This window comes from Eurytemora carolleeae, unplaced genomic scaffold (assembly GCF_000591075.1).
Source record: "Eurytemora carolleeae unplaced genomic scaffold, Eaff_2.0 scaffold96, whole genome shotgun sequence".
Lineage (NCBI taxonomy): Eukaryota > Metazoa > Arthropoda > Copepoda > Calanoida > Temoridae > Eurytemora > Eurytemora carolleeae.
This window is the reverse complement of record NW_019396134.1, coordinates 380310-394170: the sequence shown is the minus strand read 5'-3', so window position 1 is coordinate 394170 and position 13861 is coordinate 380310. Positions and strand designations below refer to the sequence as shown.

Sequence of the window (13861 nt, the reverse complement as noted above, 5' to 3'; positions counted from 1 at the left end):
TCCCGTGGTTTAGTAAAGGGGTTGCAAAGATGTCTGAAGCTTCCCCTGGTTTAGGAAAGGGGTTTGTATAGGTGTCTGAAGCTCCCCCCTATTTTAGTAAAGGGGTTTGTATAGGTGTCTGAAGCTCCTCCCTGGTTTAGTAAAGGGGTTGTAAAGGTGCCTGAAGCTCCCCCCTTGGTTTAGTAAAGGGGTTGTAAAGGTGCCTGAAGCCCCCCTCCACTGGTTTAGTAAAGGGGTTGTTAAGGTGTTTCTGAAGCTCCCCCACTGGTTTAGTAAAGGTTTTGTGTGGGTGTTCCTGAAGCTCTTCTCCTTGTTCTTGGTCTAAACTCCTTTGCTCCTGGTAGTAACTAAACCAGGAACTCTTACCTCCCTTCAGCCTAGGAGTAGGAACCTGGATGAAGAGTAGGAATAAACTTTATATTGAGTTAGGTAGAGGTTTAAATTCTGCACAGTAGAAGAGACGGTACGCATTATTCAAAGTGACCCTCCATGCTAAAATGACAATGCCCAATTTTACGACGGTACCATTGAAACCTGATCAAAAATGTGTAAGATACCGTCGTTTTTTTTATATTAGAAAAGTGTTTAATTCTGATAACTTCTGACTTCTGCAAAATATCAAAATTATATCTGATCAGACAAGACATTAAAGGGTACCGTTGTGAATCTGGCATCGGGATCTTTGTAACGAGGATGACTTGAAATTACGCTTATAGTTCCTGTAAGGGACTATATTGGTGTAATTTCAATTTTAATTTACAACGTATGTTTTCAGTACAAATCATAAATACTTGCAGTTAAAACTTTTATGAAATTCTTTTCGCATTTACACTCAGCCCCCCCCCCCCTACATTTAATTTATTTCTCTACATTTGCGTAGTTCATTTAATTAAGATATAACCCCTACCTCTCTATTCCTCCCCTTTTCCTTTTTAATCCATCAATCGGAAACTATTTGTTTACATTACATTGTTAAATAAACAAACCAGAAAACTTTAAACCAAACCAGCAAATTTAACAATAACTTCTAAACAAGGTTCACAGGGAAATAAAATATAAACTTGGCCGGTTATTAGGTAAGGACGTATGCGTTTTGTCACTTTATGAATTGATTTTACTTTTTTGAGATTATCAGATATTTTCAAACATCGCGTGTTGACGTTTGGTTTACTTTTTGGGCTTTTCCGAATGATAAAGGGTTGCATACAAAGAATAAAACTAAAGTATTTTAATGTTTGTGAAAGAAGAGAACAGCTAAAACTTGAAACTTGAAATGAAAGGGAAAGGACAAAATAATTTTTTTTCCAAAATTTTCATTTAACCCTGTAAACGATTTAAAAACGATCAAGCCAGCAAAATAAAGTTGTCATTTGTATTTCTTTTTCTATTTCCAAAATTGCACGTTGAAAGAAATTATCTAAAGAACTTAAAATTGGAAAACCAGGGAATTTTCGTCCACATAAAGAACAATTCAAACTTCGATCATTTCTTCGGTAACAATTTGTGATCGCTCACTTATCATATAAATCAAATAGGGTAAGAGAAAGTTGTATCTTGAAATAAATGTCGACTTCAGAGCAAAAATTTTGCATAGCGTAATAAGAGAAATTATTTATGATTATGGAGTAATAAAGAAATAAACATTATCTCAACCTTTTAAATTTTATGTTTAAAATGTTTAATGTTTAAAACCTAAAAAACAATGCACATCCCTAACGTTCACCAGGTATACCTAGTGATGGGCGCGGATGACTTTTTTTAAATTTCTTTCGTTCATCGTTCGTGAACGACCCATTTCGTTAGTTTTTTTTTCAATCGTTCACAAAAAAATTATTTCGTTCGTTCTCAAAAATATCGTTCATTTTCCACCTATTTCGTTCATTTCTCAGTATACAATCGTTCAGTAAAATCATACGTTCTGTAAGATAGTTTGAAAAACAGACTAGATTGTTTTTCAAAATTTTGTCGGAAAAAAATCGTTTTTCCAGTAAAAAACAATCGGTTTTAAAAGTTTGATCCAAAAAAATGTTCGTTCAGTATAATACGATCCTTAAAAAACGTTAGTTTTTTCAAGTTCGTTTAATCAATCGATATCTTTCGTTTTTTGTTTAAAATAAAACGATAGTTTTTCATTTCTTTGAACGATCCTAAGTCGTTTGTCCATTGTTCGTTTTTCTCTGGACGACACCTCCACTTTTCGCGAAAAATTTCGTTCGTTTAATAAAAACAATGCCCATCTCTAGGTTGTACCTGGGCCCTTGTGTTATGTAAAGAAGGTGTAAAGTAAAACAAGTTCCCTAACTTGAACTCAATGAATAAATTTAACTTAGTTTCCTCGACAATATATTGTTAACATTTATCCCTCTCAAGGGATATTTTTCAAAACATTTCAAACCTTATAAAGTAAAATTTAACACTTTTTAACAATAAACACAACATGATTTACTTTATCTATATTTGATTTATTCAGAAGGGAGTGATCGAAAATCATTACAGAGGGGTGTGTAAGAATTCTTTTGTAAACGAAAGGAATTGAGTTCTGGCCACAAACTTTGATTGCCTTATTTCTATATCTTTTTAACTCAATGTTATACACTTTAGATATTTCAAACTATGAATTCAGCTATGTCAGGCAATCTCAGTCTAAAATATTAAAGGTTCTTACAACTAGTTTGCACAGATATAGAGATTAGAGAATTTAAGTTTGAGGTAAATTAACGACAGAAAAAAACTATCTTGACAAAGGATTTGAGTTTTTGCCACAAACTTAAATTTTCTAATCCCTATATCTTTGCAACCCAATGCCGAATACCGAAAATATTTCAAACTATGAATTCTAATAGATCAAATAATCTAAGATTGAAATATCAAAGGTGTGCACCATCAAGTTGCTGAGATATAAGGATTAGAACATTTGAGTTTGTGATAAAGACTCAAGTCCTTTCCGGAATGTAAATATTAAATATTTTAACGATACCCATCCCTAGACTACCTGGTGTAACCCATCCTCTCTTCTCTGCTAGAATCCATCAGAAAGAAAACATTATTTTATTCCTTCTGCACCTAGTCTTTTTAATTATTAATTGTTATGGATCGTTTTTTAAACTTTTAGTAAAACTTTCAACATTTCTGGTAAAGCTTGCTTTTCTTGCGCTTTGAAATATTTTTAACTTACAAAAATAAACGAACCCAAAAACGATCGTTTTTTTCAGGTTCAAAATTTGTGCGTGTAAGATGTGTAAATGTGTAAATAGGAAAAAAAAATTTGAAAAAATTTGAAAATGTTAAGTTATACAGACTATGTCAAAAACCAAAAACGATCCAAAACACTTCTTCCACCTGGTTTCCACCAACCCAGCTCTTTTTAACGCATCAAGTACACTTCTTATTGTTAAATAATGTCCGCCATTTTATAATTATGATTTTGTCTGAAAATTAGAAATTTTTGTCTATCTACATAATTTTAACTTATCTTGACAACGTTTTTACAAAATTTCTAAATTTGAAAAATTTCCAAGATTACAAGTTTATTTTCAGGCCGGAAAATGAAAGGCTTGGAATGGCAACAATGTATTTCTAAATCAAGAATTAAATTGTCCGGATCACCATTTTTCTAAACATTGACCGAGAAGAAATGAAAAAAATTGTCAGAACTGCATAAAATTCAACAAGGTGGAGTAAACATGTTCATCATTTATCTAAATTCAAAGGAGAATATATATTTAACTAGCTTTAAAACACAGCGTTTCCCAGGGTACTCATAATTATTCCAGTTTACGATTTGATCCATTTTCCCCCCTACAAGTCGATTCACTCAACTTAGAATTTTAAAACCAACATTCCTATGGTTTTCCTGAGTTCTCCATCCAAATTTTGCGGCAAATCGGTCAAGGGGTTCATGAGATATGACCGGACTTCCAAACAAAATATAAAAGAGTAAAACAGTAAAAAAAAAAACAGGGGTTATCGATGTTTTGAACAAAATTTCCCAAATTTTTTGCTTTGTTCGTATTTTAGGCGTAAATATATGTAATAAAAATAAAATAAAAAATATTTTTGGAACTTTGAATAAGAAAATCCGCAAAACTATTTGAATTTGAAAAAAAAATGGAATTTTCTGGAAAACATATATTCATCTTTATTAAAATTTACCACAGGATAATTAACATCAGATATAAGATTCTTGTACTTTGCTAAGGATGCTTCGAGAAAATGAAAAATCAAGTTTAATTAAAAAGTTTGAAAAAATAATTAAATCTTGAAAAAGCGTGTAATATTGTGAAAAGCTTGAAACAACTTTAAACTTTATTTAGATTTAACAGATTTTCTTGAAGTTGATCTATTTTCCCAGAAAAACAAAAATTCGATAAAAACAATCAAACTTTATTTATTTTCATGTGCATTGTACATATTTTCACATTTAAAATTAATATTTTTGAAATTTTCTTCAAGTTTTAACAAATTGGAGGTTTTCAAATATTTTCTCCTAAAACACTTAATTTTGTATATTTTTGTTATATTTCATAAATAAATAAATACGTATTTATTACTTATTTCACTTCACTTACATCTCTTGTATAAAGGAATTGAGGCTTTGCCACAAACTATGATTTTCAAATACCTTTGCAAACCAAAGTCGTAGACCTTAAATATTTCAAATTATCACCTACGTTAGACCAAATAATCTAAGTTTGAAATATCAAAGGTTTAAATTAAAAGGCTGCAAAGTTATTGGGTTTAGAAAATTTGGGTTTGTGGCAAAGACTACATTCCTTTCCTTTGTGATTTCAGGTTTCCGACATAAACAAGAATGCTTTCCGAAATAAACAAGAATGGTTTCCGACATAAACAAGAATGGTTTCCGACATAAACAAGAATGGTTTTCGACATAAACAAGAATGGATTCCGACATAAACAAGAATGGTTTTCGACATAAACAAGAATGGATTCCGACATAAACAAGAATGGTTCCATATTTTATTGAGGAAACGGTTTGTGGATGGTAAAACAATTCGATAAAAACAATTAGACTCTACTTTTTTCACGAACATTGTTCACTTATATAAAAGGAATTTTGTAGAAAACTTTACATTCTAACATTCTCATCAATCACTTTAATACATTTGTGATTTTAGTTTTTTGTGGAATCTAAAGTGATCCAAGGATTGGTTTATGAATGGTAAAATTTGAAATTTGTCTCCAAAAAGAACTTTTAAGAATTTTGAAAAACAGTGAAAACATAAAAACTGCGAAATTTAGATTGTTAATGTTACGGAAAGAAACAATGACATTATGAGGGTTGCGAAGCGGTCTAAAAACCTAGTTTCTTTAAAACCTAATCATAAACAAGAATGGGCCCATTTTTTGTTGAAAGGAAAAAAATATTCTATATATACGAGGAAAGAAAGAAAAACTGATGGTTAACACTTCTATTTGGACAGTTTTGGGTAGATTATAATTTGGTCCAGAGGATACCACACGCACACTATACATAGTAAAGAGGGGCGCGAAGCTGTCTAAAAACCTAGTTTCTTTAAAACCTAATCATAAACAAGAATGGGCCCATTTTTTGTTGAAAGGAAAAAAATATTCTATATATACGAGGAAAGAAAGAAAAACTGATGGTTAACACTTCTATTTGGACAGTTTTGGGTAGATTATAATTTGGTCCAGAGGATACCACACGCACACTATACATAGTAAAGAGGGGCGCGAAGCTGTCTAAAAACCTAGTTTCTTAAAATTCTGATAATATCTGCGCCCTTTCTGTTCTGTAAGCTAGACTACTGCAGTGGGTTAGGAAGGTACTACTGTGTTTTTATGATGAAAATACTTGTTCTAGATATCATGGGAATACGAATACAAGATCAACTCTATACTGTATACAAGGAGTGTCTCAACAAAAAACGCCAACTTTAACATGAACCTATCAATGCATTTTAAGTACAGGCCTGAATTTTAAGCAGCTATAGCAAGTAGCATCTATAGTATACGACTGACTAAAAACTGTAAAACAAGACGATATACCAAAGGGAATATCCTCTTCTTGAGATTACTATGCCATTGTCATTGACCTTTATTTCCACATATGGAGTTTCCTCCTTTTTCATGGTTCAGAGAGGTCAAAATAGCGGTTAGCGACCTCGGTTTCAAAATAACCAACATGATTCGTGTAAATTACAAGAGAAATAGGCTGTATTTAAGATTTTAGCTTCCATCCTAAACAATATTTTCGGAGCAAAACACATTCCGCACAAAATTTGTTGTAAAAAAATATAAGTTGTTTATTTCCTTTCATCAAATCAATGTTAGCAAGGGAAAAATCTGAGATGCAACATTTTTTTGGGACACCCTAGTGTAGAATATGTTTGTGTCTAGAAAAGGAGGATAAAAAATAGAAAGAAATCTCCTCGTGGTAAACAAATTATTTTTCCAATTTATTTTTGAATTTTTGTTTGAATAAAAACTTGAGGATAAAGGGATATGGTTTTTGATTTAAATGTTTACTTTTACTAAGCGTAATAGCTTGTGTAAGTGTAACTATATGTTAAACAAATGTCATTGTTTTCTTCAATCGCTGCTAAAAATGATAAAAAAATAAGAAAAATTGTAGAATGTTCTTTCTCTGAGATTTCTCTCAGCTCTCTGGTCAGAAGTTTATTAAACATTTAAGAAACAGCAGAATACATAGTTATATGCTTGAATAGAACATCATCAATGTTGGGAAAAAATACACCTGGATTGTGTTTAGATGGAATTATTTTAATGCTTAATAATGGAGGATGGAATGGCAATTCAGGAGTTTGGGGTTAGAATGGAGGATGGGATGGTAATTCAGGAGTACGAGGTTAGAATGGAGGGGGATGGCGATTCAAGAGTTCGAGGTTAGAATGGAGGGGGATGGCGATTCAGAGACTGAAGTTGATTTTAGATTTCCAAGAAATATATGTCGACTGTTAATGCGTTCACTCAAGTTATATGGGAGTTAAAATACAATTTTTAAGATGAACACACGGAGTTCTCTGCCCTCGATGATCAGTCATAGGCTTGTAGATTGAACATTTCTCTGATTGCAGCGAGGATCGCTTCAAACTAAGCTTACAGTTCCTTGAATCGATAAGTAAAATATGCTTTTTATTGGTGTCAAAATAAACTAGTTTTTAGTAGAATTTAAAGTTATAATTGATAAAAGACGACCTTTTTTCATTTTTAGTTTATTCAATTTTGGAGAATTGAATGCAATGTCAACATTGAAAATGTCTGAAATTCAATATAGTCTTGAATGTCTCTGTTCTCCAAAACAAGGGCATTTGCCAAATAGTTTCAATCTTATTTATAGCAGAAAAAAATGTTTTTTTTCTTGTTTAGAATGCAATTTCATATTTTTTAAACGAACTTTCAGAACTTAAAAAAAAATATAAAATTGTATTATTCTCCTTCTTTGCTCCCATTGTTATTTGATAATACAACTATTAGATCAATCAGAATTGATAGTTTGAAATACTCATTTGTTGTGCATTGAAAATCATTTATTTCGCCGAACAGTATTTATTAGAAAATAACAATATTACGAAAAATTTATATTTAGGGAGGAGGAAAAATGATTTCTTGTCAGTGTTTAAATATCAAATGTCAGGAAAACTTTCAAAAGCCAAAATTGTGCACACTTTCAATGCTTGTCAAATCGGGTTTATATATTCTAAATAATCAATTCAAAATAGACTTTTCATAAAACTGAATAAAAATGCTCCATCATGAAAAATTATTGTTCGGCAATATTTCATATAGCCTGTATATATATATTTCATATAGCCTGTATATATATATTTCATATTATATGTATATATATATTTCATATAGCGTGTAAACGAGTAAATGTTCACAAAATTATCAGGCATTAGCCACAGTTAACGATCAATCGTTAACAAACCACAAAAATCGTTCACAATCGGTATTTCAATTAACACAAAAGTATCTCAGCCAGGTATATCCCGGCCTACTGTAAATGCCCTTGCAAAAGTAACCCTATGGAAGAACCTTTAGAAAAATGGAAAATTCTGTGGAAAATGCCTTTGGAAAAAAACCCTAACAAAGATTTCGTTGTTGTTGGTGGTGGTGAAGTTATCAAGCTGTAAAATTATTATGTTAAAAATCATATTTCATGTTCATATTTATTGGAATATTCAAAATTATAACTATAAGGTCAAATAATCGTCTTCATTTTCCACAATTTTACAGGCCCCAATGTAACTAGATTAGAAGAAAAGATGTCGTAGTTGTTATTCTTCTCAAAACTTTATATTTATTTAGTTTTCAAAGTTAGGGAAACAGGTGTCACATGTCACATTATACTTGTCCAACTTGATCGTTGTAAGCACTTTCTGTTTTGTGTACCACCCCTCCCCCTTCATACACTTATATCCAGGCACCCAGGATACCCCTCCCCCTTCATACACATATATCCAGGCACCCAGGATACCCCTCCCCCTTCATACACTTATATCCAGGCACCCAGGATACCCCTCCCCCTTCATAACACATATATCCAGGCGCCAAAGAAAAGTTTTATCAATTTTTAAGACATGGATCGACTTTACAGTGTTGCAAAACCATGGCATTTGATTTTCCTCACTATAACTCATTTATACTTTTTGTAAATTTTAATGCTTTAAACTGTTGTCACACGCTTTGGGGTTTAACAGAAGTACCCCCTCTTCACGGGGTTTTAACTAAACACTAGTTTAGCTAGTTGTATCAAGTTACATATTTTAATCAACATATCAAAGAAATTTTCATGTGCAATGGGCCCAACTTAAAGTATAATAATACGAAAACTGTTAAAGGGAATGACCGGCTATGTAAGGTAGTTGAACTGAGTATGCAGTGTTGTGGAAAACTTCTTTTGGATTCATTTGAGACATAATAAACTTTTTAAAGATCTGTAAATCCTGAGTTTGAGCGCAAATTAGACGTTCAAAACGATCCTACTTTGGGGGTGGATACGTTTTCAAAATTAGTTTTTTTCAGACTGTTTTTCAACCCGTTTGTAATCGTAAATTATTCAAAACCTAACTAGAACTTTCAATTAAAGGTATTTATTAAAAACTAACCATTCTGTAAAGATTTCAACCTTATTATAGTGACGTTAAAGAAAGATATTTTGAAAATTGGACGTTGACGATTATTTCCTATTAAAACGGCGGGTAAATGTTAGAAAACGAAATTCAAGCACATCAAACCTATAAAAACGTTAAAATTAAAAAAACTCTCATAAAACGTTATGCAGGAAAATTTAAAAAAATGGCCGTTGCCCAGTCCTACGTCTATGCCGTTTCTTTCCCTTATATTATACAAATGATTCTCCCCATGCTTATAGAATAAATATACAGCACACTATAGGCCGGATAATAAACTACTATTATAAGAAGAAATGAGTATTAAAGCTGGAACAAAGAATATTAAGTATCTGAGGATTCGTTGTACTCGGCGCCACAATAACTTTTTATATTAAAGTATGAATTATGCGCATTTTTTGAAAAAGTGTCACTATTTTTAAATTAAGATGAACTTTTTCAAATCAACTTTATTTTATTTTAAAAATATTTATTTCGATTTTTTTATTTGAATCTATCCATTTTTCATACCAGGAAAATCAAAACCTCACATACAAAAATAGCTTTTTTATATAAAAAAAAATAACTTTTTTATATAATGAAATATTTTTTTATAAAAAAGGTCTTTTATGTATAAAAAAGGTTTTTTTAATGTATAAAAAATGGGTTTTTATATTTCTAAAAACTTTTTTATTTTTTATATAACGTTTTTCTTCCCGAATCTAGATTAAACATCCAAGAATCAAGAAAACTTTTTTTTCTTTTAACACTATTTTTCCTTGATATTTTTTTCTAATCTTAAAACCTTTTTTTTATGATATCATAATTTTTGTGGAAGAAATAATTACTTGAAAGTTATGAAATCACATTTTTCTGTCTTTTTGCTGGTGCGCAAAGAGGGTGGAAAAACGCAGATGTTCCAAGAAATATCAAAAATATTTCAAAAATTGACCAAATATACTGGGTATTATATCCACCCCTCAGGTATTTGCCTAAAAGGTTTACAGTAAGCGGGGTTGCAATAAAAATATTCTTTATTTGTTTTACTAATGGAGAATATGACGAGATAAATACCTAAACAAGAATCAAACAGACAGACAAAAATAGCTTTCACGTAATTCTTAAAGGGATTGGTCATCACCCCCCCCCCCATTATTTTTTTTAAATGTTTCAAATCTACATATTTGTTGCATAACATTATATGATGTAATAATGTCAAGTTCAAAAGAAAACAATAATATTTGCATTTAAAAAAGAAAAATATTTAATTTAAAAGCTTGCTTTGATGCACCGATATTATAGATTTTTACAACATTTCTTGTATAAATATTTTCATATCTGATTTCACAAAAGTAAAAAATACTTGTCACGAAAATCTAACTTTTAAGAAAAAAGTTTTTCCTTTTATAAGAATAATTTTGATAATCGATATATATCTCTAAGGACTCAAGGAGTACGAGTAGAGAAATAAGATTATTGGAGAGATGTGAAGAGAACCAGATAGAACCTCACCTCTCTCTGGTTTCAATACAACTACCATTTACACCAGGAGTAGGGTAGTATAACACCAGGAGTAGGGTAGTATTAACACCAGGATTAGGGTAGTATTAACACTAGTAGTAGGGTAGTATTAACACCAGGAGAAGGGTAGTATTAACACTAGTAGTAGGGTAGTATTAACACCAGTAGTAGGGTAGTATTAACACCAGTAGTAGGGTAGTATTAACACTAGTAGTAGGGTAGTACTTACACCAGTAGTAGAGTAGTATTAACACCAGGAGTACGGTAGTATTAGAATTTTGGTAGCAAAGAAATAGGGATTAGAAAATCAGAGTCTGTGACAAAGACTCACTTCCTTTGAATTAGTAGATCTTACAGAATTGATTGTTTGAAAAATCAATGGTCTTCGACATCAGATTGCAAAGTTATGAGGGTCAGAAAATAGAAAATGTGGTGAGTAATCAGTTTAATTTCAGTATTATTTTTTGTATTTAATAGATCAAGAAATCACGCAACCTCTAGCTATACTTTTAGGATATTTATGCATCAACTTTTAGGACAGTGTCAACTTTGAAGTGTTGCACCGCCAATGCATAAATGGTTTTACCTTACTGTATCCTTAAACAAGTGTGTAGCTCTAGACATGTTTATTTTAGAACTAGCTTTAGTTTAAAGAAGTAAATACAGTGATAATCAGAAAACTGTGGAATAGGAAGACGACATTAAAGCGATAGTGAAGTGCATTTTATGCTGTTACAAAGCAAATAGCTTTACTAGTAAATTATTAGATCACTTATTATGTGAAGTGGGTCTGTTTACATTGCACAATTGTTGTGACACATGTTCATTGGACTATTTAAAACCATAACTTGAGTCTAAAAGTCGACTTCCTATTCCGGAGTTTTCTGGTTATCACTATAGCAAAATCCTAATCGATTTTTGTAAACGAGCAGAGATAAGAGAGTTACAGAGATCGATTATCAGCTAAAATATGCGATATTTTCCACAGCATGTTCTATTGTGCACAAGTGCTGTGCACGACCAATTAGGAGACATCTGTATTCAGGGATATTTAAGGATCCTTTAAATAGGAAATACAAAATCTTTAAAAATAGACAATATTCATAAACGTTATGTTTTATTTTTAAAATTGGAGTATTTCTTTAAAAATTGTAAAACTTAACCCCTGAATGGGTATTATGTTCAACAAGTGGCCGTGAGATGGCACTCTAAAAACCTATTGTATAAACGTAGCATGTCGTGCCGGGTCAACTTAAGCCTACGTAGCCCACCCTGTGAAAGAAGATAAGCAGTCTGTGTAAATGAGCATTCAGTGTTTTGTACACTGTGCCACAAGTACGGTTTTTAATCGACTTGCATTAATCAAAATAATGTTTTATTCATCTTCAGCTATATTACTAGGAAAAAGTTTTTAACTTACAGGGTTATCCCCAAAGGATGAACCGTTAAAGACGATTGTTCGAAATAATATTATCTGTTTCCTCATTTTCATAATTTCCTGTAAACCTTCTTTTTTTTATGTGTATTATCAAATTTGATTAGAGCAGTATTTTTATTCAAATATTTTTCACAATTAATTGGTTAGTGTGATTATGATATGTATTCCCACTGTAGAAGTGAACTAAACTAAACCATGCAACCTAACTACAACGATAACACTGCAGAATACAAATTTAAACAATATCTGGCAATTTGGAAATTAAAATTTTATGACAGGGGTTTGCGTAATAAAGAGGAATAAAATACGACGTTATTTCACACTTTAATACTGAAATTTTGATGAAAGTTTTAAACATTTGATGGGTTGAAAGTCGTCTTTATTTCAAAACACATTTCTATGTCCGCATAAAAACAGTGAAGAAAATAACAAAAAACTGACATTCTTCCTCGATATCATTAAATAGCAACATAAACATAAATTTTTTTTAATAATTAGATAAATGGAGAAAAATACAAGTATTTATCTATTTTTACATAGCACCCAACCCTCCAAAAAAAAGTACGAAAAAGGCAAAAAAGGGTTAACTATTTGCTACTAAGGTTTAACATCTTTTTTAGTGAAAACATGAAAAAAAAATATTTCTTTCTTACCTCGACCCCTCTGCAAAAACATGTTGGTGGAGAAAATTTTGCTGGTTTACTTTTCAACTTCTGAAGGGGCAGTTTACTTGCCCCCAATAGATGAGGTTTTTGGACCTCAGTTTTCCTCTCTAAAAGTAAAAAATTCAATATTAAAATTGCAAAAATGAAAAAATATTTCCTAAACTTTTGGTTGTTAGGGTGTGAAAAGTACATCTTTTGCTTCAAAACCAATTCACAAGGGTACCTTTTAAATTTTTTATTGTTGGGTTAAACAGATTAAGTTATGTTGGTGTTTCTCTCAGAAAATTGATAATTTTCAGTAATTTTCTCTGAAAAATTTACTTGTCAAGACAATGAAGGAGTTAATGGAATTTATATATTGTCAAGACAGAAAAAAAAATAAAATGTAAAATGCTTCATGAAAAGCTGTGTGTGATCATGTATGAATTAGATATCAATCAATCTTTTTAATTTTGATATTTGCAGATTCCTTTTAATTGTGGTTTCTCTACCAAAGTGGTTTGCTCATTAAGAAGGAAACCGTGTAAGAATTATCAGATATTAACAATTTTCAGATTAGACAAAATACAATCTTACACAATCCACATACATTATAGATCAGATAAAGGTTTCTAGGGTATCGTTGTGAATCGGGTATTGCCATCTTTGAATGGAAGGTCACTTAGAATTACGCTCACAATCCTTTTAAAGGTGTCGTTGCAGCCTGCAGGTAACGCTTTGAATCAGATTTTAAAATTGTTAATGCTTCATTTGATTAAATTTTGAATTGTCTTTGAAATATTGTCGTTGGTCAATTTTTCACTATCTGTCTTTATTTTTCATTAAAATGTTTTCTTAATGTTGTATTTATTTTTCAAATTGTTATTTATGTATTTGCTTTTCTTTCTTACTTTAATTGTTCTTTTCTAACATAATTTAAAATGTTACCCGGAGTTATATTAATTTTTTAATGCTTAATCCTCTATCTCTGTAAACTCCGGTTGCATAGAAAAACATGGAAATATGAACACTTACTCTGTGCCAAAAAAAATCTTTTTTCTTAAATTTTTGCAATCGGCTTTCTTTGAACGAATTCTTTCCAATACAAATTAAAATAAGAACATTAACCATGGGGAGGATCTTTA

The 13861-nt window shown here is 31.1% G+C and overlaps 1 protein-coding gene across 1 annotated transcript in view; it reads right to left on the bottom strand.

Moving 5' to 3' along the window:
• LOC111695967 (uncharacterized) overlaps nt 1–12255 on the bottom strand; it is a 59342-nt gene extending 47087 nt beyond the window's left edge. The window contains exons 1-5 of the mRNA XM_023465460.1: nt 12244–12255; nt 10626–10629; nt 3340–3428; nt 2993–3063; nt 296–377 (exon numbers count right to left, since the gene is read on the bottom strand). Of these exons, the coding sequence (XP_023321228.1) occupies nt 296–377; nt 2993–3030 (120 nt within the window). The 5' untranslated portion in view covers nt 3031–3063; nt 3340–3428; nt 10626–10629; nt 12244–12255. The remainder of the gene's footprint in view (nt 1–295; nt 378–2992; nt 3064–3339; nt 3429–10625; nt 10630–12243) is intronic.
• Between the last annotated feature and the right edge of the window lie 1606 nt (nt 12256–13861).